The 26,619-nt window shown below is 40.2% G+C and overlaps 1 protein-coding gene across 1 annotated transcript in view; it reads left to right on the top strand.

Moving 5' to 3' along the window:
• Positions 1-1,363: 1,363 nt before the first annotated feature.
• Positions 1,364-26,619, top strand: part of adam12a (ADAM metallopeptidase domain 12a) — a 79,639-nt gene continuing 54,383 nt past the window's right edge. Inside the window, exons 1-3 of the mRNA XM_004561177.6 lie at positions 1,364-1,838; positions 13,910-14,031; positions 18,759-18,832. Coding sequence (XP_004561234.1) covers positions 1,733-1,838; positions 13,910-14,031; positions 18,759-18,832 — 302 coding nt within the window. The 5' untranslated portion in view covers positions 1,364-1,732. The remainder of the gene's footprint in view (positions 1,839-13,909; positions 14,032-18,758; positions 18,833-26,619) is intronic.

Here is a 26,619-nt window from a genome sequence, read left to right as displayed (position 1 = left end):
ATCGTTTTCTCATTGTTGCATAGGTAAGATGGAAGGACGTTCATTAATCATCTGTTCTAGCACCAACAGAGAGCCCTGCTCTGCAAGCACCCCTTGGTTCTTAAAAAGCAAGCAGAGTGCTCCTCAGTATTCATTTATTTCCATGTTTCATCTTGGAGGCAGAGTTTTGAGAGGTTTCTGTGTGAGGGTGTATGCTTTCACACTGCGTTAAGATAACAAGTGGATACGGCGCAGTGACTTTACCTTAAGCCTTAACGCTGGAAGCATGCTGGAGCCCTACCTGAAATGCTAAACAACCCGATGCGGCGCACTGCAGAGTGCACATCGCGAAAAGCATAATTGAGCAGAGCGCTTTGGGTCTATCAGATGGCTTTCTGGCATTTTAAAATGTAAATGTGATGAAGTAAAACCACTTTTTTGTGGCATGCGTACGAGTGAGTCTGTTTTTTTTTTCTGGCTGAGTAACAAGTAATTGATTTACCTTATAACACCTTCCCAGGGAGGCTATAGTCAAATGTGGCCTTAGTGTGTGCTGGTCTGTTAAGCTCCCTGGGTGAAGTTGATCAAGGAATACCAGGAAAGAGGAATGAAATAACCTGGTTTACCTTCAGAATAAAAGGGTGTCTACGTCTACAGCAACGAACGGTGGGCAAGAGAGGTGAAGAAGAGAATGCAGGCAGGTAGGAGTGGGTGGGGACCAGTGTCAGGGGCGATTTGGGACAGAAAGATAATAGTCCCAATAGGTTGGGAGTGACCAGAACTGACAAGACTAAAAATGAGTATTGGGACACCTCAAGTTGAACGGTTTGGAGACAAAGTTAGAAGCATGGCTGAGATGGTTTGGACATGTGCGGGGGATGGATTGTGGATAAACTGGGCAAAGGATGTTGGAGCTGCCAGGTAGGAGGAAAACAGGAAGAGTACAGAGAAGATGCAGGGGGTTGGGGTGACACAAGAGGATGCTAGGGTGAGATGGGGGCCGATGATTCACGATAATTAAGAACTTCAAAATAAAACCTTATAATATCTCTCAGCCTGTGCACTTGCCAGACTTATGCTTTAACAAATGCATACAAAATTGGTTAAATTGGATTCATGCAGGTTTTTGCTGTAGCTTTTGGAACACACTGTGTTCAAAAGGATGGCTTTAAATGAAACTTGAGGATATAAATCCAGTAAATTTTTTCCATCAAAAGAATCGATTTTGCCCTAAATTATTTATTTATTCTCCATGGAACTGTTGCCTTCTTGTTGAAAAATGGGACCGGAAATTGCTTGTTTTTTGCGTCTAACTTGACAGCCTGGTTGCCATTTGTGTGCCCTGGCGGTGGCTTTAGGACCTCGCGGAGCGCATCATTGAAGCACATGGTCGCTACTCATAAGACAACACTCCTCGCCAGTAATTGCTGTGGAATTGATGTCATTCCAGTGGGGCGACTGAGAGACAGCAGCGGCTCGTGCCTTTGTCAATATTTTCATCGCTCTCCACAGTTTTTACTTACGCGCGAGCGGCTTCGCACTTGGACATCTTTGAATGGGGACGAAGTGAGTGGACTCGAATCAGCTGTCTTTGGGATTTCCTAAAGCACCGGTCATATACTTGATCACATTTCAGGAAGTCGTTTCATTTGTGGGGAGGCTCTTGCACATCAGCTGTTGTTGGACTGGAACTGTATGATGGTTGCGCTGCAGTGAAAGACAGTTGGCTAGTCCCCCTCCACGCTTCAGCATCATGAACCCCGAGAGCTGGAGTGTGAAGTTTGTTATTTTGACAGCACTTCAGGCTTTAACTGTCACTTTGTCGGTGTGTGACAGGATGCTCTTAAAATCTGTCAAAGGTAAGAAGGGGAAAGAAGGGGTCTTGCCATATGTTACCAGGGAGGGTATACTGAAAGTCCGTGCGTAAAAGTAGCAGATTATTTTCCTGTGTTTTCTTTTAAACGCGAAGAAAAAGCTTTATTTTTTTTGTCAGTTTAAATGACCCTGTAGCATCCGTCTATATGCACTGTGTTTCTTGTGTATATGTTTTTCCGATTCATTCTGTTCTTCATTCGTGTCTCCCTTTTGGCAGCGTGGGATACATCGTGTTTTATATATGCAGCTGTTAGTTGCTACATCAGACCGACAGATATGTAACACATGATGGGGTGCAGGGATACATCTTCAAGTACAAAAACTTGCTTAATTCATGGTTCACACTCATTCTCTCCATGTGTGAGCAGCAGAACATGATTTTTTTATTTTTTGTTCCAAGTCCACCCACTGTGTACCGCAAAAAAGAGGAGCTGCTGTATAATTGATGGTGCTGAAAGTCTCTTTAGTAATCAGTTGTAACACTTTTGGCGTTTTGCTGGTGCTTTTAAAAGCATACTTCAAGGCACTTTAAGCATACTTCACTTTTTCAATTCCAGGGTTTCTCTAGTGTTAAATTCAAATCAACTATGGGCTTTTATTTTTAAAGTTAATCAAGTGAGAAGCTTTTATGAAGCCTGAATTATATGTATGGGTTCCCAGCAGCAGCATGACAAAGGGGCTGTACTGAGGAGATGTTCAAATGTGAAGTCAGGTTGTTTTTATATACTAGTATGTGCTTGTTTGTTTGTTTGTTTGTTTGTTTATCTGGCATTGTGACTGCAAGCCTTTGGGCTCGTGTCATCTGAGTCACCAGCATTCTACGCCCTAGGTGAGATTCAACAAGGATGCCACACACAATAAAATTGCAACTGTGGTGAGTCGAGGAGCTGCATTTCAGTAACTTCTAAACACACTGACAGTCACGACACTCACTGTGTGAATCCTGGGAATTAATTACCAGGAAGGGCAAATGTGTGAGACTGGGATTGAAGTATAAGGAAGTTGTTCATTTATTCATCAACAGTTCATCATCGTCAGACGTTAGCCTTGATGTGCATTTCCCGCGGGGCCGGGCTCATCGAAAACCATCATTGTCAGTTGATCGGTCTGTGAGAGTCTGAGACTGTCTGTATCGGCAGAATATTACCAGCTTTTAAGTAATTTGGGCTGATGGGGAAAATTGATGGAGGGTATTCTTCATTACAACCCACAAAAAAGTTTGCAGCCATGATTTTGGTGGTCCCTTTAATCATTAAGACATTTCTGACCAGACAAAACAGGCAAAACAAAGATGGTATATTTCACTTTCTAAACTTGAGAGGGGTTCTTTTTCTTCATGATTTCTTGGACAAGTTGTGCAAAAAATAATTTTTGTGATCAATGAAAGTAATTAGTTGTAGCCTCACTTAATGCAAAGCATAATTAGTGAGGATAATTACTGCTCATTTTCATGTGGCTCTACTTCGTCTCTAGACTGTGGGTTTCATCCAAATCTAAGGCAGCTGAAGGAGCGACTCAGTGCAATGTTGTGTTTGCATACATATTTAATGACACCCTTCCTTCAACTTTCATGTCGATTTTCTCCCTGTCTGTCTTATGCATGTTCCTGTCCTGGCTGGGCATCGTTTATGAATGATTTCCTCCCATTGGTTGACACATTTTAGTGTCAGTGAGTATTTACGAGCCAGATGTACTGCTTCGGCCAACATGACTGCCTCTGCCTTGAGCGCTGCATGCAGCTTGCGTGCTGCACCCTCTGACAAACGAAAGCTGAGCTGTGAATATATTTTTGGACTGTAGTAAAAAATTCCTTTAGCAAACAGTGTCCTCCCCTAGAGTGACATTATCACCGTGATGTGACCCATCTCAGGTCTAAGGCATTTAGTATCTTCTCAGTACGAATGGATTCAGTTCTTCCAGATGAGTTGTTCAGGATATTTAAGACCCAGGAGACTGGTAAGAAGAACTGGCTGATCTGTAGTTGTGCATCAAGATAGATTGATCAACCAGTCGTCGTTCCGCAGTGGGGATATTTGTATATAAGAGGGAAAATATCTGGACTGTGCTCATGTGGCCTGACCCTACATGTGTTACATTAATTTCTTCAAATCTGCCGTGGACTTGTTTGACCTCTCCAGCAAACGTTTAAAACACGAGCTGAAACCTGATCCTGGCTCTGGACTTTCTCGTTTGGCTTTCACACCCAGACAGGTCAGAGTTCGACTCAGCATGTCATTCCCAGAGTCTGTCTTCCCTTGTTTGGTCAGAGGTCAGTTGGCTGTGATATGTCTTGCCAGTGTCAAATCTGTCCGTGGTAATTCAAGTTCCACCCCATCAGTATTTCACCCCAAAAACATCACGTTATTATATACATTACTCTATAAAAAAAGAAAGAAATCATACTAGAAATTATCTTACATAACCTGGGAGCTGCTGCTGGACTCCTAGCACTCCTAGCGCTCATACTGCCTGGGTGTTTGGGCCACAACTGAGAACAGAATGGCTGCGCAGAGGATAATTATCACTGCCCTAAAAAATCATCAGCCTCCCTCTGCCACCTCTGAAGGGCATTGGCAGATCCTCCTGTCTCAGAAAAAGCAGGGCCATTACAGGTGACCCCTTGCACCCCGCCCACCACCTGCTTGACCCCTTGCCCTCTGGTCAGATCCCACGCCTTCAGACTCGAAAGCAACTTCTTCCCCTGTGACATTCGGACTGTTAAAAAACACTATCCCCCACACACCGCCTCTGCCCACTTACCTCACCAATCTGAGCCGTGGTCTGAGTAACCCACATCACTCAGGCCACTCACATACGGACTCTTTTCAGACTAAGTGCATTGCACTACTTCGAAGCACTTTGTGTAACTTTGTCTTGATTGTATATATTTCTCCTGTTAGTTATTCCTGCTGTCTTACTATTTGTGTTTTATTCCTGCACAGTTGGCTAGGAGCATCCATAATGTTGCCGTACATGTACAATGACAATAAAGGCATGATGCATGGGTGTAAAACCGTCAACAGACTATAGCTCATCATGCCTTGTGGCACCTATGCTCAATGTTAGCCAATTTGACTACATTCAAATTACAGCTTGGCCTTTATTTTTAACACAGCTATGCATTTGTAAAGTCTGAAGACTGCATCTCATAGAGTTGTAATGCTAATTCTCTTCCTACCCTCATCACTCACTTTATTAGTCAGGGTTGGACTCCCGCTTTGGCTTTAGAACTGCCCTAATTCTTGATGGCATCGATTCAACAAGGTGCTGCAAACATTTCTAAGATTTTGTTCCATATTTACATGATAACAGCACACAGTTGCTTCACATTTGTTGGCTACATATCCTGTTCCACCAAATCCCAAAGGTGCTCGATTGGATTAAGATCTGGTGACTGTGGAAGCCTTTTGAGTGCAGAGAGCTCATTGTCATGTTCAAGAAACAGTTTGAAAGGGTTTGAGGTTTGTGACGTGGCATCTTGTCCTGTTGAAAGCAGCCACCAGAAGATGTTTATTCTGTGATTATAAAGGCATGGTCAGCAGCGATACTCAGGTAGGCTGTGGTGCTTAAACAAAGCTGATTTGGTATTAAGGTTCCCAAAATGTTTCAAGAAAATATCCCTCAAACCATTACATCACCACAACCAGCCTAACTGTTAATAGAAGGCAGGATGGATCCATCCTTTAATGTTGTCATGGCAAACTCTGACCCTACCATCTTAATATGGGAGCAAAAATCTAGACTCATCAGAACCTGGTGGTAATGTGTTTCAAGTGTTCTTAAGTTGAGTTTTGGTGTGGTCTTCTGCTGCTGTAGTCCATCAGCTTTTGGATTTTGACGATTTATGCTTTGAGAGAGGCTCTTCTGCATATCCTGATTGTAAAAGGGGGTCATTTGAGTTTCTGTTGCCTTCAAATTCCTTTCTGTCACCAATCTGGCCATTACCTTCTGACCTGTGGCATCAACAAAGCGGTTTCACCCAGAGAACTGCTGCTCTCTGGGTATTTTCATTTTTTCAGACTGTTCACTGCAAACCCTGGAGATGCTGAGTGTACGTGCATCTGCTAGAGTTAATACTGGTTTTAGGTAAATGGTGATACCAGTAATTAACTTGGCTGTATCAAGCATTAATGCACTGAGCATTTCAGAAATGAACATACCACACTCAAACATGCAGGAAACATGCACATCTGAGTAGCAGTCATCATCTTCCTTTAAGGTTTGAAAAACAGAATTTTTTTTCCTTATCTAGCCACCTGCCAGATTTTACATGCCCTGTTCCTGTCACAAAAGGAAGCAAGCTGCAATATGTTTCTTAATGGGCGCACATGTTAACAGGAGCTCGACAGGTCACCTCCTACCTTGGCCAGTTTCTGACAAATTGGCTGCAGTGAAATTCTCCTGTTGCCGCTTGCTTTGTCTGTGTCTGTTCAAGTTCTGGTTCATAGGTGGAGCTGTGATGTATTTTTAAGTGAAGCAGCACGAGCCGCACATCAAAAACTGAAGACAGTTTGAAGCACAACCTTGACCAGTCCAGCCTTGTTAAAAGTTTGGGTTGGTTGTTTTTGGTTTTCATATAAAAAAGAAAATAGTAGCACCTTTTTTAAAATTGTAATTTGATACACCTTCAATTGTTTCTGTGTGACAAAACCTCAAAAGCTGTACAAATTACACTGATACGACGAATAATTATGTGAATCCTTACATTTGTATTTGGGAATGTCAAAAGAGTGTGTGTGCACAAATTACTAACTTGAGTGCACAAGAGCAAGTATGATTTAGTAATGACTTTTTCCCTTCATGAAACCTCCCAAGAAAAAAAACGAATGTTTTGCACTTTTGCCATAATGAATTAGTTACATGAACAGAATTGATGTATATTTAAATCTGATTTGCATTATTTTCTGTTGACGCGCTAATTGATTAATCAAATAACCATGCCAGAGCTATTTTGGCTTCGTCAAACACTTAAATGTCAGTCCCTGCTGTTGTAATCCTTGAGCTATATGACTTGTTAGGCGGCTTTGATTGTGCGCCAGGCATGTGCTTCCCATGGCAGAAAGGTCTTCTAGGGAGTTGTAAATGAAATCTATCACAGGAACCATATTAACAAGCTTTCACGCAGCTCCACTTTAAAAGCTACCTGACTCTGACCTTCGATGCTGAGGCAAAGCGTCCAAACCAGGCAGCAAGCACAATCCATGCAGCAGGGAGGGACTGGGAGGGAGGAAGGGTAACATTGTCACCCAGCCGGAGGTGTAACAGCACTGGTTTCTCAGACAGAGTTAACCTCCTGCTGAGCCAAGGGGAAATTTTTGCTGCAGGACCATCTATTTCCCATAGAGTAATTATGTGCTGACATCAGGGTAGTGTGACAGTAAATGAGTTGAGTATATGAGAGAGAGAGCATACAAAAGAGCTATTTACCGGTAGAGGGAGCTTAGTGTTAAATGATTTGGTTATGACCCTAAATATACACCCCAAAAATGTATCCTCCATTAATGACAACCATTAACAGCCTACGTTGCTGTGGCTCTTGACACATTGCTACCTAATTAGATTTAATTCAAGGAGGCCCTGTTTTCCAGTATGTGTAGATTCCTGTTACCATGATGTCACATACAGGTTTCTATGCTCCCTAATGCAACCCTTTGGGTGTTGACATAATGACCCCCCAACTGAGTGAAGTGTTTACCGTGGAGTCGAGCCAATATTACCAGGCACTTTTCACCTTTGCTGAACAGTCTTTATGAATTCAGAGCTGTGGCTCCACTAACAAATTACAGGTAACAAGCAGAGGATTTGTCGATAAAGTGGTGAGCGCGATCTTAAGGCCTGTTTTTGAAATGTGGCACTTTCTTGGCTTTCTCTTTTTCATGTGGATCCAAGTACCAATTACTTTTAGCATTTATATCTGCTTCTTAGTGTAAAAACAAAACAAAGAAAAAGCCTGACAATAGTGACAGTCCTTAGTTTCAAGAGCTCAAAGTGGGGCGGTTGTTCAGCTGATAGGGATATTCTTTCTACAACGAAAATGAGAGAACCTAAAAAAAGAAGCCAGTCTTGATTTTTGTTTTTGGAACGATTTAGAGAATATAAAAAATGTGAATTAATTCTGAATATGCTTTGATTTTACTCAGCTGGCTAACCACAACAAGCAGTCTGATCTCATCTTGGACTGTTGGAATTTGAGATGGGCATTTTTTGTTCTTGACACGCATAAAAGAAACTTAGAAAAAAGTCAGTAATGCCACGATAATAATTCACCCTGGACCTAGAGAAGATCTTCAAGGACTCAAAGAGATAAGGAACACGATCAAAGTTCAGTGCTTTTGAGTGTCAAGGTCATTTACGAAAAAGTGTCTACTTGATGGATCTTCCTTTCGATGTATCGTTCATCATTCTGTTCCCATTCTCTTTGAATTAGCATAAATTGCCCACTCTGATTGGGGATAAATTGAGTTCGTGATATGCTTGTCAATCACCCATTAATAAATGAACAATAGCCAATTTTTTTTCTTCTTCTTTCTTGCCCCATGGCCTGATGTCAGAACCAATTTTGGGCTTAGAAACTTTTCTGGATCGTGTCCCCAATCCAGTCAGAGCTCTGATTAAAGACAGTAAGCATCTGCGGACACATGCTCTTGATGCAGAAAAAAAGTGTTCTTTTTATTTGATTTGCTTTATCAAGAACACATTTCCATATGGATCCAAGGACATGACATTTTCATGCTTTTCCCCCCCTCATGTTGTGTCATAGTTCCACATGCAGAAGGTCGACTGAACTCATTACTCTGTTCTAATTAATTAATCCCACATGCTCCTATTTCACGTCCATTTTCTTGCTTTTCCATTGTAGTCTTAGTTAAGTCACCTATACGGCAGTTTAAAAGTAATCCATTGCAAGTATTCAAGCATTTAAATACACCCTGTACTGTATTACTTTGTACTACTACTGTTAGAATAATAGTCAAGCAAAATTTTATTGCAGTAGCTGTTCAAGATGGGGCTAATGTTTCATTACTTTACATGACATTAGACATTTTAGTTGATTCTGCTGTTGACTTTGCCTCTGGGGGCATTGGCCAGTGTTTCAGGGGTCCAGGGTTGCCAAGAGATATGTGGAAATCTGTTCCAAGACTTCCTGTTCCATGTGTCAAGTCATTGCATTGTTTATTTTCACACTGTAAATAAAGACACATTTAAGCTGAACTGTCAGATAAAAGCAGGACTTTCGATCTGCACGCAACCAAGCACGTTTAAATGTTTTTGGTCCCTACTCGTGAAATTACATACCGAAACCAGGAAGTTACCAGTGCTAAAAAATGCTATCTCTACAGATTTTGGATCTTTTTCTGGTGGACAAAAGTAGAAAAGTAGAAGCCTTAATGATTTTTAAGTTATGTCACGATTAACAGCAGCCTAGAGCTACAGGTTATGCTGCCTATAAAAAGTCTATCAACTCTATAAATCTTTTTTGTGTGTGTATGCCAGTTTTGGCAGAGCAGATAAGCTTCAGGGCAATAATTGGTTACAAATTGCAGAACATTTTTGAATTTTAATTTTCTACTGTTCCAATATGCCCCTCTGAACAGCTTCCACAGCAGGACCAGCAATACCAGTAATGCTTAATGTTTAATGCAATATGTAGGCAAAATGATGGATACTGTATACCATAGAGGTTGCATAAACGTAGGGTGTTGTTACATTGTCAGAGAGAGCCATGTTTTTGTAATGAGTAATATTACCACTTTGCAATCCTAGTGAAATATGGTTTCCAGATTTAGACTGAGATTGTTTTCTTCCTGCTGTTCCTTATCTTTATTGTGTAGAAATACGAAACTTATCACTGATACAAGTAGAATCTATATTGGTACATAAATGCTTATTCACTATGCACTGATTTATGGCATTCAGTGTTGCCTAAACTGTAGTGGTGTGAAGGACAAGGAGCTCAGATGGTACTTGACACTATGGTGCTTGAGTTAATGTTGCTTGGTTCACACCACTATAAACTTGTCTAAAACAGTTGTGGATGTATGTGTCCTCTTCACTTGTTTTTGTACCGTTGATGGGGTTTTGCTTGTCAAAGAGTCTCCTTGAGGCTGTCAAAGGCGTTGTTTTTCCCATTTCAAATCTTAACATTTTCAAGATCGGAGAGAATTGCTGTCAAAGTCACTTTGGAGTGTGTCCTTGTGGGCTTTTGTTGTGCCAGTCATCAGGCTAAGAATGGCTGTCATTTGGATTGCTCTTGATTGATGTATCCACATATGTGAAGCCTGTATCCCATCTCAGTGAGGACCTGCATGCATGTGAGGGGCACGGCCTCATCAAGTACGCAGATAAAAAGAACAGCATGCCATTTGTGTTGGAAAAACCACAATTGTTATGAATACATTATTATATGGTTGTCTGTCAAAGAGAGAGTTGTGGTTCCAAACAACTGGGCTCTGGGATATAATAAAGAGGAAGAATTGTGTTGATTTGTTTTAGTGTGATGGATAGAAGGAAAAAGGGAAGAGCTGGAGTTGTGACAGGCTGGTAAGAATATGTCTGAGATCTGCTAAGAACTGAGGAAGGTCATCTGTTCCCTGCGGCCAGCAGCTCAAAGGCTGTGGAAAAGCATTCTTTTAGGAGCACTGACAATGCCAAGAAATGCTTCACTGTGAAACAGCATCAGGAAAAAAGTACATTTAGACTCTTTAATGTCTAGGATAAAACTGGTCTTGTGGCTGTTCTTTCAGAGATGCATAAATGAAGCCAAAATGTTAAAAAGTGCAAATTTTACAACCAGACTTTTGCCCAGTTTTAGCACCAGTGATTCTGTTGCTCTAGATCAATAAATCAGTGCTTTCTGCTCAAGGGTCCCTAAGGTTATCAATGCAGCAGGAAAACAAACAACGATCTTCCTTAGATTTCTAGAACCCTGGAGGGCGCATGGCTCTACAGTTGGAAATTGAAAGGTATTAAATATAGGATGGATGGATTGCTTTGAAATTTTGTAAAGATATATTTTTTTTGTCTCTAGCGGGGGAATATTTTTGACTTGACTACCAAAAGGTTTAACTTTAAACTTGAAATATCTGTCTTTTAGATGGATTGCCACAAGATACCCTACAGGCTTGCTTTGCACTTTTCTTTCTGCACCATAATGAAACTGAATCTGCAGTTTTGAGTACAGTATCTTTTGTCATTGGATCAACTGTGCATGATATAAAGTTTGCATGTGTTCCCCAGCTACTCTGGCCTCCTCTCAACAGGGTTTATTGATAGAATCGTCAGCAATCCTTGACCGAAGTCTTGTTAAAAAACTTTTTAAAACAACCTCTGTGCTTTGAGGGTCGGGAACTAGAGTCAAATTTATCCCAGATTCAAATCTTTGGTGCACTTGAGCCACAAATCGCTCAGTTTATTCTTAGAGTGAATATTCTGCACCTTCCATCAACCAGTCAAACACAGTAATGCTCTGTAAAATAATAAAACACTGACTACACATGCTCAGTATGTAATAGATTTTTGGTTATTTTTCTTAAGAACGCTGCTAGGGAAAGCCAGAATTATTGCTTTATCCAGTCACGGATCTGTATCACGTTTCTGTCACCCGCAGGCAAATACACACACAGTCATATTTCTCAGTACACAGGCACACCTCTCACCTAGCATTGACTTTATTGAGGCAATATAAGTGGTACAAGCTCTCATTGTGTACACTGGAACATAAAGGAAGGTGAACATGGCCAAAACTCTGCTTTATTAAGACCCCTGTTTACACTCTCTGTTATTGAGTATATAAATAAGGCATTGGGATCTGGTGCCACTTTTACCGCTCCCTTAATGCTTCTAGTGGCTCTTATAACATTCCAGCTAACAAAAGTCACTTGCACATTGCATACACTGCAGTCCTGTCATGCTTCAGTTTTACCTAATGTCTTTCTCAAGCATGTGGAAAAGAAATGAGCCTGCAGACTATTTCCACTAATATAATGCCATTCATAAAAGCAGGAATTAAACCTCAAAGAACACCACATTTGCAAAAGGGTTATTCACTTGTGGACTTTGAAGTCAAGGAACCCAACGCTGTATGGTTGTGAATCTCGTCTCCAAAGATGATGAGGCTCATGCATCAATATAAATCAAAAATCGGCTAACCACAATGTGAACCTGACCTTTCTCTGTCAAAGCTTTCCACAGTTTTCCCCCTTGTCTCTTGTGTTTATTTGTCCATACCTTCCTTAGAGGTTGTCATCTGTTCCCTTACTCAGCATGTCCACCTCCCCCAGACAGTGTGGTTTTCTGGGACTAATTAGAGTAGGAGTGCTTCTCTTGTTGTTCTGTGTATTATGCCGTTCCGTCCTTGCCCAAGCCTGCTTCTCATCATCAGGATGAAGTTGCATAGAAACTGCTGAGCAGGTCACCTCTGGCTCTCTGCTGTCAGCTGGAATGGGTCTGTGATGTATTCCAGAGTGGTGGTATCCTCAGAGGGTAACCAGAACAAAGCTCAGCTGGGGTGTGTTGTGCCTGACCTGGCTTACTAATGCTGGATAATAGGCAGACTCAGCAATTTAGATGGGTGAGTCATGTGTAGAGAGACAGCAGGGGACAGAAACCTCAAAAGAAGCGCCTTGAATCTGCTGGAAATAATAATCAAGGATGAGTATATTCCCTTGAGTTTGCTTTATGTTTATGTGTGCTTAGAATGTTATTCAAAATTAAGATGGAGTAAAGTTTCAAGTTCAAAATATTATGCACAGACCGACCACACGCATAACTTTCCACAAACGCACTGACATCAAACTCAAACTAAATCTGTCTCTCTGCTGTTTGGAAGTGCTCAATGGAGTATCACTGGGAGAAAACAGAAAGCAAGCAAACAATTGATTTAGTATGTTTGCTCTGAAACAAATGGTTCTAACAACCCCTGCTGTTTTAGTAAGAGACCCAAGCTGAAAAATAACTTCCCCAATGCGGGGAGCTGATTACTGCAGGAACCCTGTTAGCAGTGTCCTCCAGAGGCTCACTATTGCATTCTGGCTCAGTACGTGCTCATAATGTACTATTTAGAAAAGCTGCAGCTTCTGTCTTGCTTAAAGGTAGTAGACTTGCTCGGGTAGTGGTTGTTTTCCCGCCGTTTCCTGTCGGCTCACTTTGGGGACGTGAGTATTGGATTTGGAGACGGATATATTCTTAAATGACTGGCAATACAGCAGCGCCCCAAGTGTTGTAGCCATTCGGAGGCTCAGTTAACACCCTGTCAGAACAGTGAGAGAGGAGATAAAAGCGTGCTGGGAACAATGCCCCAAAGCTACGTCTAATCCCTGCGCTGCATTCTGGACACTGGCCCTGTGTTAGGAGTTATCGCAGCAGCAGCAGCAAGTCAAGCCGTCTTCGCTCAAAACTCTCCATTAGTCAAGAACTACGGAGATTTATGCAGCTCGAGTGTGAGAGTGGGTGGTTACGGTTTTGCCACAAGTTAACAGTTTTCATCGCTTGATGTCTGAGAGTGCCATTTAGTGTTGTTGTATTTATGTCTTTATGGCAGAGGAGAGGGGCTCCATTCTACTGATGGTCTATAAAAAGAAGACAAACATATGTTTGGGAACAGCTTAGATATAATGGAAATGGCATTTTGTCAGCGTAGATAATTGTTAGCTATGAAAAACAAATACATTCAGGGAGCATTAATTGCACGCTGTGGTGCAGAAAAGTCATCACATATACAAACGCTGTGATTCTGTTGAAGTGACACTTTATATTACAAGGCAGCTCCACTGTCAGGTTGTGCTCTGACTGATGCTATTAATGAACACCAGGCTCAGGATTTAATAGCGAGGAGGAATTCGCTGTCAGTATTGTTTGAAGAAAATCAGTTTTGAAAATGTTCCTCTAGTTTGTGAACACAGAACACAATGTGGACATTGTCTTTCTTTCTTTCTTTCTTTCTTTCTTTCTTTCTTTCTTTCTTTCTTTTTTTTGCAGATACTGAGAGAATTTAGAATAAAGAACACTTTGAAGTTTTCTCTGCATTCTCACTTGGTTTTTATATTTTCTTTTATAGGAAATCCTCCGAGCACTGTTGTTCCACACAGACCGACAGCAAGGCAGAAACACTATGGGACTACAGTACCTCTTCAGCTTGTTGGAAAAGACTGGAAACCAATCAGCCAGCTCAAATCCCAGGTGGACAATAGTAGCCGTTTATGTTTTTATATTTTTTTATTTTACTGTTCGTCTACTTTTCAGCATCTGTTCATCGTACAGTGGATCAATTGTCTTTGCATATTAGTATTACTGTGTCACCTGTGACCTAGGTGTGTTTTTATATATGGTGTTGTGTAAGCCTTAAGCCACATCTCATTTCTTTATATTTTGCTAGGAAAATGGGAAATGATATACAGGGCAAAAACAAGAGTTTGTGCAATTTTAACAACCTTGAAAGTCAATATTTGGTATTACCACCTTTATCCTTCAACACAGCCCGAACTCTCTTAGGTAAGAAGTCTTCAGAAATAGTTCTCCAGGCTTCTTGAAGGAAATTCAAAGCTTTTTTTTGGATGTTTGCTTGCTTTCCTGTCAAGATGATCTACCACTGCTTCAATGCATTGTGGTCCAGGTTCTGAGGAAGCTAATCCATGACTGATAGTGATCCATTGTGTGTGTGTGTGTGTTTTTTTTTTTTTTTTTTATATTCAGGTATGCTTTTACTGCATTGGCAATATGTTTGGGATCACTGTCATGCTGAAAAATTACATTTCCAATATTCCATATTGAGAATATTTGAACCACCTGATTCAAATGATGTTCAGTCCACTTCTTGTTTAATTTGGCATACCTCAATCTTTTGTTTTCCATTTTCTGTCTTTAAGAATGTTTTTTTGACAGGCACTCCTCCAAAGGGTCAGAGTTGAGTCTTTTCTTGATTTTTACTTGTTTTTCTCATTTTTAAGGACATGACTACATACACAGTTTATCTGCTATGGATAATTTTTTAGGTCTCCAACTTCTTATTTTGTCCTGTACATTGTGGCTGATAGCTCACCTTAATGGTGCACAAATCATATTTTTGCCTATTAAACTGTTATTCTCTTTCTTTTTTTTATTTTTATTTTTTAATAAATTCAATGTGCCTAAAGGTGAACATTTTTCTTTTACTAAATTTTCTGTTATGTGTAGGTGCAACACTGGTTTATCCCTTGATTTGCATGCCTTTTTTACACTTGAATAATTCATAGGTTAGGGTTAAGTGCCTTAAAAAGCAAAAGTACATTCCTTTTAAATGGTGAGGTGAGGAACTGGTCTGAAAATGAATACAAAAATCAGCCAATGTTCAAAGTCTCAGGATCAACTGACACCTATCAAAAAAACAAAAGTGCAACTCGACTCCTAGTACACTAAAGTTATATGGAAGGCAAAATGATGGGGTCATTGGGGTCAGTTTAACACAGATTTTCCATATATCCCAATATATTTTTGCATGCTTCCATTATTTTTTTTACCATACAAAAACTAAACGATTTTACAAAAACCAACGACTACCAGCGTCAAAATTATTAGTCTCTGTGATGTTATTTGTGCCTCCATTTTTTGCTGGGTAACAGTCTGCAGTCCTTTTGTCCTGTTGTAGTTTTCAGCAAGTCTCGAACGTGCCTCCTGAGCAATCCAAGCCCATTCTTCTTTGTCCTACTCTCAAGCTCCTCCAGATTTGATGGTGTTCTTGGATGGACCTTCACCCTGCAGATTTTCAGTGACATTTAAGTCAGGGCTTCGTGTAGGCTATTTTTATCATTTTAAAAGACAAAGTGATAATCCAGACTCACTTTTGCTGCAGATTGCTTACAGTTTTAGTTCATATTCTTCATGATTCCTTACACCTTGAAGAGATTCCCAGTTCCAGATGCACTGTAGCATCCTCACAGTATAATACTTCTACCACCATGTTTCACTTTGGGGACTATTCTTCTAGTTGTACTCCTCTTCTCCAAACATAATCAGCATTTCTATGGCCAAAGAGCTCTAGTTTCGTCTCACCTGACCAAAGAACATGCTTCAAATATGCATATTTTTTTCTTCAGAATGTCCTTAGCATACTTCAGTCTGCCTTGAAAGGATCTCTTCTGCAGAAGTGGTGTTGTGTTTTTCCTCAGTCTGCAAGCTCAGTCTATTCTTGTGCAGTGTTCTTGTGATTGTCTACTTTGAGACTAAAACTCCTGAAGTCATTCACTAGTGTCTTGGCAGTTGTTCTGGGGTCTTTAGTCACATATCTCACTATTTTTCTTTCCAGAGTCATTGAAATCTTTCACTGCCAACCTCTTACTACCTCTGCCAGGCTTGTGGCTTTCTTTCAATTTCTTGATCATACTTTTCACTCCAGTTCTTGACACTTGAAAACACTGTGATAACTTAGTATATTTATCTTCTGCTTTGTGAGCGTCAACAATTCTTTTTACGAAATCTAAACTGATTTCTTTTGGTTTTGGCATGCTCACTTAAGTGACAGCTCCAAACCCTGGTTTGAGTTTTTATACCGTGTGTAAAGTGGAAGATAACGCTCATTTGTAACTTGTTGTTACAAGGTTTGAGCATTCCAAAGTTAAAGCACATCATTGCACAGCAGTTGTTTCTGTTAACGCTCAATAAAAAAAAATCTGTATTTCAGGTGGCCAGTAATATTGAACCTAGTATTTTTCGTGTTATTGTATGCTGATTGCAATGATTTATGCTTTCTGTAGTAAACTGATATGTGTAGAAATGCTATGTTGAATACTTATCTGGAGCTATGATGCATACTCTGCATGTGCTGCAGAATATTATTAACAGTATCATATCAAATTCAAAATGATTCAAATTTGAATCAAATTGATCTGGAAACTAAATTAGCACAGGCATCTTTTCTGCAGTAATCTATGTTCAGAGGTAAGTTCACTAGTACCCATGCTACAGTATTGCTTAGTATTGTTTAGCAGGTTTGTGTTGTTGGGAAACTAGTACACTTAATCAGATTGAGAAAAGTAAAAACTTGGGGTGGCCAGAGTTGTTTATATAGTAAAATGAGTTATTTTAGCCTTAAACAGATTTTTGTAGATATAAATGAGATGGTATTGTAACGACGTAAAACTGATTTTTTTCTTTTTAAGTATAAGTGTATGGAATGTCATTTTAACCTGTTGCTAGGTGACTGCAAGGCAACATGGCTGACCTAATAATATCTGATATAGATAAGAACCTTCGGTGGCCTAAGACCTATCTGTGTGCTAGGTTTGGTTGTTCTAATCCTGGGGGCTAGTAAGATGACATAGCCTGTCAGTGCATGGCCCAGGGCCTCGCTGCTGGATCTCCAACCAAGTCTCTGCAAAACTGACTATGAAACACAACTGAATATGATATTCTTTTTTTTTTTTTTTTGGCTAGCCTAACTATCTTGACAGTTTTTTTTTTTCATCTCCTATTAATGTAATCTGACAAGTAACATTGCTTGTGTATTTAACAGATAGTCTCAGTGTAGGAGTCATTTAAATTCGATGCAATCTGAAGTGAATTTAAAAAAAACAAACAAAAAAAAAACAGATCACTTACTAACAGATCAGGAACAGCAGTCAAGTAAAATATATTTAAATGAATTGGATCACATACAGTCAGCATAATCATAATCATTTCTTTATGTTAATATTTCAAGCACAGACAGCTGTTCGAATTCAGCATCTGAGAATGGAAGAAAGCGCTAAATGACCCGCTGGAACATCGATGAAGTGTTTGAAATGTGGGCTCCTTGGCTCAGTTTGTTGATATAATCCTAGACTATACAAACAAAGTACGTGGCTGCAAGCAGACATAAAAGCACAAAGCTGAGCTAAGCTTCCAGGTTGTGTTATTGACTGAATTCATTTGTGCATTATTTTGTTTTGTCTTAACCAAACGATCAAGGTGCCACAATATTTCTTAATGAACACTCGCCATGAAGGCGAATTTAAGTGCAACTGCCTAGTAACAAATCCAAATATCCTCTGCATCATCTGTAATTCATCTGAAGACAATGATGGTTGTACCCATTATATAGTGTAAGCCTAACCATGTGTTTGGAAAAATGTGTTTGCAGAAAATAGCGGAAGGTTTAGTCCCACAGACAATATTACTGCCTGAAACCTTAAGTGTTCTGCTTCCACATCCTCTTATGATCCACTAGACATTCTTCTTCATGGGGGGTGATGGATGACTTAACCCAGAGAAGTGCTCTTTGCTGCAGTTGACCCAGATTGAGCTGCATGCGTCAAATGTGTTTGTGTGTGCTTGTTGTTGCCCTGGCAATTTGGAAAATGTGAGGCAGAGGAGGATTTCTCTTTTTTTGTGCTTGTGTGTATGAGTGAGGGTATCACACTAAAAGAGAGAGGTTGTGTGTGTGTGTGTGCACGCATGTGTGGGGCGGAGGGAAGACAGGAAGGCACGTTTGTTGCACAGCGTGACTGACAGAAGTGATATATATGACCCTTCATCTGACTCTAACAGAGACGCACGGTGTTGTAACTCATTGGGTGTGAACACTCATGGGTTTCTGCAGGATTAATGTCAAATGCAATAGAAGCATAACGCTAATCCTCTCAGCTCTTGTTCTAAGATACAAAGTAGCTTCGTAAGGATTTCTGACTCCTCTGATCAATTGAAAACAGTCGTCTTGCATCCTTTCTCACAGTGCTGGGTGATTCAGTCAAAGTTTCATTCTGATTGGAGTAAAGTTTCTCGTGTTTTGGGGTTGGTTTTTTTTCATTATACTGCCACACAGCTATTTTCTAACTAATGCTGCGGCATTCGAACAGCAACAAGTGTCACAACAAGTCTTCCCTCAATCAAAAATCTGTGTGTGAGAGTCCAGAATTAATTTTTCCTATCTCCTCTCCTGCTTGTTGTCTCTTCAGAGCCACCCAGCATCACTGAAGCTCCTGATTGAAGTGGAAAGTGAACAGCTGCTCCTGGCTCTAGAGAAAAATGAGTAAGTGTCCCTCTTTTCATACATGCCTTTAGCTTACAACTGCGTGGTTTCTGGAGTACAAATAGGTGGCATATGCGGTGCCCAGGGGCTACAACTGGGGATCTATCCAAAGAACAAGAGGGAGGAAGTGTCTCTTTGCGCTGTGGTGTGGGCATGCCAGGGCTCTCTGTGCTCGAGTCTTTTTGTGTGCTGAAACAAAGACTTGAAAGATAGAAATTCCTGGAAGCATCAGCCAGACTGATGAAAACCGACGTCTTCTTCCTTCTTCTCCCTCTATCTTTTCATTTGATCTATTGGCATAAGACGGGGGAGAAGGAGGCTTTGTTTGAACACCGCAGACACCCAGCGCTCTGCGTATTAAGATACTGTCAACATGATGTCAGTTAAGGGACTGGCGAGGAGGAGTAACATCATTTGAAAGAGATGAGGTCATTGGCGGAGATAGATTTTGACAGAGATGTAGCTGTGGAAGTGTTAGGAGGAATATTTGTCATCTTTGCATTTTTACAGAAGGACTCATTCAATGTGGCCTCAGACAGTCGGAGTTGAGCGTACTGCTGAGAAGGATGGGGCGTGATTGATGGAGCAATATGTTTTCCATCCAGCCTGCTGCCACACATGAGCAACCAGGAACAAGCAGAGCTGTCTGTGTGATGGAGAGAAAGCGGGCGAGGGAAGCTGAGAGAGAGTGTGAAAGGGTTTTTATACCATCGTTAGCCATGAATCTCACTTGTTTTCCAGACTTAATATATGTAAATTCCACCTGCAAACTGTGGGACAAAGCTTTCAACACTAGCTACAGCAATTTTTATGGCTGCCTGCGCTGAAAATATTTTTTTATTGGAAATCACACTCGTTTTTTTTTTCCTGTTGAATATTCATGCTTTGCACAGGTGGGGATTTTGCAAAGCTGTCTTTCAGATTGTCAGATTTTCCTCCGCTATATTTCATTTTAAAATGGAAACAAAGCTTTTCCCACAACCAGCAGCAGTGGAAACACCTTACGTTCTCATACATCGCCCATCTGATTTTCATTCGGTATGACTGCCATCATTGTCCTGTGGCTTGAAATGTAAAGTCCTGTGTTAGTTTCAAAGCCATAGCCAAGAGGAACAAACAGGGATGATGGAGAGGTGCAATCTAGATCTTTCTAATGAGCTTGAGCATGATGGAACGACTTTAGTCAAACAAACCTCCGTGCTTTCCAAATACCAATCTGTCACAATGTACTGTCAACGCTTGCAGCAAGTCTCGAGAAAAAGGTTTAATTACTATCAATGAGTGTTCTGTCGCAAGTCAAAATAATACTTCATCAAAAAAATAGCTACTTAATGCCATATATGTTTGACAAGACAAAACACACACAAAGGACATGAGTTGAAAGAGACGTGTTGATAAGTGTGTTGGCTTTGGTCGGTGTCGACAGCGAGAACAGAACCTGCTGTGCTGACTTTTAGTGAAGGTTCTTGTCTGAGGTTGCTGGCAGACTGGCTCTACGTCGCTGATGAAACCCAGTTGTTCAAACACAGCCGACATCTGTAGAGGTAGGGAAAAAAATGTTCCAGGATGAAGAGATTTGAATTAAGCACCCAGATTTCTCTATTTATTTTTGGGGTTTCTTTTCTTTTTCAGAAATCTGTTAATAAATATTGCTGGCTACAAAACATGATTGAGGTTTCACTGCACGGCTGAATGTGATCAGTTCAGCCGTAATGATAGGTGAACGTGATCTGTGTGACAGAGTAGCGGTTGCTGCCTTTTTCACAAAGTTCATCAAATGCATTTTCTTTCACATTTTTTAAATACGTGTTGCAAAACTTAGGTCAAAAAAACACATTTTTGCAACTATTACCGGGTTGTTTTTCACTTAAAGATTAAAAACATATAACGTATATCTTCATCCTTTTTTTTTAAGGTGTTAGCCCAGGAACCCAAACCTTTAGACACAACTGAGCCAACGGTACGGTAACAACTCTGGTGTATAGTTAAAAAATGCAGCTGTAACTGGCACCTTGTCATTTTCAATTACTGTATTAGTTTCAGTCAATATTTAAGAGGATCTCTGGTGTTTCTGTGATGGTGAGTTGCGTAGTGTCTGTGGCACTGATGACATTTGGAAAGCCTGCAACATGATGAAAACTCTTCGTGATTCTTGAAATGTGTTGTGCGCGGCGGTACGGAAAATGCTTTGGTGTCTGCTCTTTGGCATTAAGGGCTGCGGAAGCACGAGACACCGACTTCAGATATTCCTACAACATCCCCGGACACACTCACAAAGCAGCCTGTTGTCAGGATGGAAAGGGCGCTTGCCGCCTGGAGCAAAATGTCAACGTGTGTCAATGTGTGAACTTGCACTTTTAACTGCAGTTCAAAAACTTGCTGCCCGAGCGCACTGTTGAACTAAAATATGTAAAGTAAAAAAGAAATGAAAGCAGAATGAAATAAGCTCCAGACTGCTACCTATTTGATTTAGATTATGCTTTTGGATGTATGCACATCAAATAAATTTTTATGTGGATCAAGTCACTGAAACATCCAGCAGGTATTGCTTGCAGAGGGATTCCATCTAAAATAATATTAGCAGTGGTAAGACATTTTAAACATCCCCCGCTGCAGACAAATTAAAGTCCCTACAATACAGATGTTGAACATGATTTACATTTCCCACCTGTGAAAAATAATCTGTTTTTATGTGAAATGCATATTCAGCAGATGAGTATCGCACTGCAAGCTTAAGTGATCGCACTATTTGCCCGGTGGGTGTACATCATTCCACATTTTCTGACTCTAAAAGCTCCAGTTGAACATGATGAAGCAACACATTGTTTCATTTACTGCAAAGAGGTTGGCTGTTGAGATGCCACTAGGCATCCTAGACTCGTCTTCTTGGATCGGTTTTGTTAATAGGAGACAGTCAAAATGAGACTTGGTGTTGTCTTTGTTTCTTATTACTAGAAGGTTAAAGACCTTAATTACAGGCTGTGGCAATACTCAGAGGGAAAGTAAACAGAATGCACAGCATATACTACTGTATATATCTCATTACTATTGCATATACTCTCTGTTCTCATTTCCTTTGTCACTGTTTGAAGCATTCATTCAGATTCTTGCCTTTGCTGGGTGAGAGAGGCTTATGCACATTTAGTCTAGTTGTGACAGTTACTGAGCTTTGACCTCAGCGTATTGAACCACTTCTGGTCAAGCTGTTATAGCAGCTCTTGCTGCTTTGTGCCTTTGAATGTGAAGCCTCCAGGCATATCAAGATGAGTCCCAAGCTAAGCAGGCAGCATGCTCTCCATCCATATTTCCCTTTCTAAATGGACTGCAAGAGACTGAAAGAAAGCCTGGGGCTCATCAGCTGGGTGGAGAATGTTTTTGGTTGCTTTCGCTTGAGGTTTCTCGCTGCTCATCATGGCTTATAGCCTTGAGCATAATGTGCTTGGAGGTTTGCTATTCATCTTCTGGAGTCTTTTGTGTTGTCAGACAAACAATCACAACGGAGCACACATCGATGCAGATCCACAATCCTAAAACTGGCCCTTTCCCTGGACAGAGGGCAGACAGGAAATGTTTCCTGGCTGCAAACTTCTTCTATCACTCTGGTGCTTGGCAAAACAAAAGAGACAGAGTCCAGACACAGTTTGTCCTAGTTTGCGTATTGGAGGTTAAGATGTTATTTGATTCCATGTCTTGGACTGGACCACTGCTGGCCTGTGACCTGTTGCTTCTCTCAACGAAGACATTCTCATGTCTCACTGAAAACACGGTTAGGAATGGGTCTCTCCTGGGGAGCTGAACAAACAAAAGGCTAAAGACTCTGCATAAGTGTTATTGTTCTCGTCTAAGCCACACACAGATTGTTTAAGGAACATCAAAACCAAAGATGCTCATGTGTATCAAATCGTCGCTCTTGCTATAGAGCTAAGATTGAGACAAAGAGAGCATTAAATCTTTCACCAGTATATACATGAAACGACATGGATTATTTTTTTTCTCATTATGATTTATACAAGACTAGAATGTGTGAAATAACGACATCTTAACGATAATGTTTCTGAGTGCACCTTGCAGATATACTCTTTTTTTTTTTTTCTCCATGACAACTTTTTTCTTAAAGGTGATTTTTCTTTTTTTTAATGATTGATGCAATATTTGGCAGTTTGTATTTCACTGCAGCACAGATGAATGGGTAACTATAGTCAGCTCCTACACTGTATTTTTTTTATTCCCCCCTGGTAAAGGTTGAAAGAATAATCCTAAACTATGCTGGCCTAAGTCTTTAATGCATCACCCTGAATGATCATCTCAGGGATGAACAAGAAAACCTATTTTTAGCCAATGAAATCGGGCGACATCATCAGCGGCGATGACGATTCCAACGCCAGTGAACGGCGATGAATTTTCATCCGTGACTTGATTGACTTTAGATTTGATCTTTATGTGCATTTAAATTGCTGTCTGTCTGCTGAAGTGTTTTGTGTGCGTAACGAACTGTGCATTTGCTCAGGTGACGATTTGATCTAATTGTAAAAGACTGTGTCCCGCTAAGCCAACAACCAGTGATTGAAACCCAGTGATAACCAGTTTTCTTGAGCAGCACTTATACTGAAAACCTATTAAATTTCTCCCTATTGCTACCTACGGTACAAAAGTGTGAAAAAGTAAGGTGGAATTTAATTTCATTAGGCGATACCTAAATACATCTTCCCTCCTGTTAATGCTGCATAGATCCAGTAAATGTATTTTTTTGAAAGAATGTGTCTCATGTATAGACAGAAATATACATGAGCTTTCTTTTATCACTGAAACACACAAACACACTATAGTCTAAAATTCATTCAGAACCAGGAAACCTTTTTCTCAGCGAAGGATGCACTGAAGCTTAACTAGCCTTTGTACCTTTCTTGTTACCCTTGCGGCTGCAAGGCCATGATACATTGTGATTCATTAGTTTCAAAGACAAGCCTTGGAAATAGGCTCATCTTTTCCAGAGCCTGCACCTTTTAACTACTTCCTTCAAAATGGAATTTTTTGGAAGGAGCTTCCCTCTTTTGAATTACCTTCTCAGAAGCTCCAATTATTTTCAAGCTCAGAGCTGTAATTAATAACTTGGACTCAATGTTCCTAATTAATTAGAAAGTTACACTTGAAAGGTCTTAGAAAAGCTTGTTTCTTCTTTCAGAATGGGAAAAAGAAAATGAAACTGGCTTTTGTTATGATTATTTCTGTATATGTGTGTTTTGGTGATCTTGAAACCTTTCACTCCGGTCTGTAAGCTCACTTCAAAGCTCAAGGTACAACAAGAACTGGGACCATTCACCAAATGCAACCTTGTTCCTCTCGAGTTTCTTTGTCACCTTTTTTTTTCTTACTAAAATGTACATGACATCTAAATAAAGGCTGATATTTGCTATGTTTTAAGATGTCATTTGTGTCTGATATACTGTAGTTTTCCCCCTGGAATTGGAATAATTGGAGTTTCAGTTATCAAGGTTCAACTCTACATGTAGACCGTTTAGCGCTGTGATTTTGAAATGTCAAAACAAAAATTCACAATAGCAAAGGACACTTTTCTAAGTTGTGAGGGACGTTTTCAGTCCTTTGCTCTAAACCCGGAGCATTTTTCCAGATAGACCACAGGGGTCTCAAGGCTCCAGCTGGTAGATCTATTCCTTAGCCCCCCTCCTCTCACCATCAAGTACACAGCCAGCTGAAACCTTCTGAAAGTAGCAGTTTCTCTCTGGCGAACAAGCCGTCACTCCTCCTTAAAGAACTTATAGAAGCTCCTGCAAATAATAAAGATGCCTCTACTTTTAAATTCGGACCAATCTGGTTTGGTGTCTCTTGGTGATTGCAGATGATGGATGGGGGAGCATTTCTTAAAAATAAAAACTTGGTTTCTTTTAACTAGTCGCCATCCCGTACAAAGGAGCAAAGATTTTCTGAATGCTGCTTGTGTGTAGTGCTCAGGGTTTTGGAAATACATGAATTGTAAAATACTAGACAGCCCTGATCCTGTGTTTTGTATGACTCTTTTGCAGCTAATCCATGAATTGAAAGTCTTAACAATAACCTGTTCGATTTTACCTGTAAATGCCAGCCTGTCATTTCAAACAGACTCCAGTGCATCTTTCAGGATAAGATTAAATAAAAATGAATGAACAAAAGGGATTGTTAAATATAGACTAGGCCACGTGTTTTATTTTCACACCTATATGCAATTGCATTCTAACATTTAAGAAAGTATAATGTAATTTTCAGCACATCTCAGGTGTCTTCTACTTTCAGTTCTCCATCCATCTTGTGAATATGTGATGAAAAATCACGTCCCCTGAGTATCAGCTTAATCAAATTTCAGCCCTGTTTAACAGCACCATAGCTTCATCAGATATATTAGCATATATTAGTTTTTACGTCTTGCATTATTGAACAGCATAGTTACATTTTTGTTTTGATTAATTTATTAAAGTACAGCATTTGAGCAATAAATTATTTGGTGATTAAACTCAGATAAAGCTATATAGCAGATTGGACTCCAACAATGATAAGAAGTAGGACAGGACCCCCTAGAGTTTAGATGCTGGCGGTGGCGGAGATGAAGCAGGTGGAGGCATGACTCTCCAGCTGATCAGGATATGAAGGGGGCCACACGAATCAAAGTCTGGAAGGCAGAACTGAGGTTGAATGAGTTGCAGAAGACGGGCAAGTAAATGACTTGGCCAGAGTGATCGTGGCAGAATTGAGTTTGACAGTATGGGAAAGTGGAAGCGATGTAAAGATTAGATCAGCCTGAACACTCAGGAATGCGAGAGAACCAGTGAATGCAAATCTTTCTTACTGAACTTGCACATAAACTTCATGTCACAAATGTACTGAAGGCTTAAATGGCACCAATAGGTAATATGACAATTAACCCTGGAGAACCCATGGGGTCAGAGCCGACCCCATTGGTTTTCTAGGGAAACCATGGGGTCAAATTTGACCCCATGGGTTCTCCAGGGTTAAGATGATCTCTCTGTAAAGGTAAAAATCCGGCAATAATCTAGGACTATTACCACTTTGTAGACACAAATGATGTTGTATTATCACTTTATATTAATGTTGCAGATGTGCAGGATGTTATTATTTTATTTACAGTTGGCTAATATAGCTATTGGGCAACTCTTAACATTTAGACAGATGCCCAGGTTAACAAGGTTAGCATTTAAGATCATTTCATACTTAAATGGTGTTGAAAATGGAAGATTTACTGACACCTATTGTTAATGTGTTCAGGTCTAGTTTAGTTCATATATTTTCTGAAGAACATATATTTAAAAAATAAGATGCAAAATATCCAGTGACCTAACCTTCTGCGACTGTTATCATCCTTAAGTAGCCACTTACAACTTATTGGGGAATCCTAATTTTTCCCTCGTGACCGGTGGTCTCTAGGTCTGTCTGCCTGGGCTCTTTATTCACTTGATCATACATTGTCACCATGACTGTCACACATTGAAAATGTTTAGTTAATGCCACATTGGTAGTGTTTGCAAATGTGTAAGATGCAGTCATGTGAATCTTAACAGCCAGAAATCATTAGAAATATCTTTGATTACAGAATTCGCAATATGCAAAAAATAGAGTATTATTAGAGCACAATTGGAGGATTTTTTAGTACAAAAGCTAGCTTTAGTCTTACTTTTCCAGGTTTCTTCATCTATGCATCTATCTTTTTTTGTTTGTTTTCTTCTCTTGGCCTCGAATTATCTGTTTTTCTTTCTACCTCTGCTTCACAGCTTTTCCCT

This window comes from Maylandia zebra, linkage group LG8 (assembly GCF_041146795.1).
Source record: "Maylandia zebra isolate NMK-2024a linkage group LG8, Mzebra_GT3a, whole genome shotgun sequence".
Lineage (NCBI taxonomy): Eukaryota > Metazoa > Chordata > Actinopteri > Cichliformes > Cichlidae > Maylandia > Maylandia zebra.
This window is presented reverse-complemented; position numbering and strand designations above follow the sequence as displayed.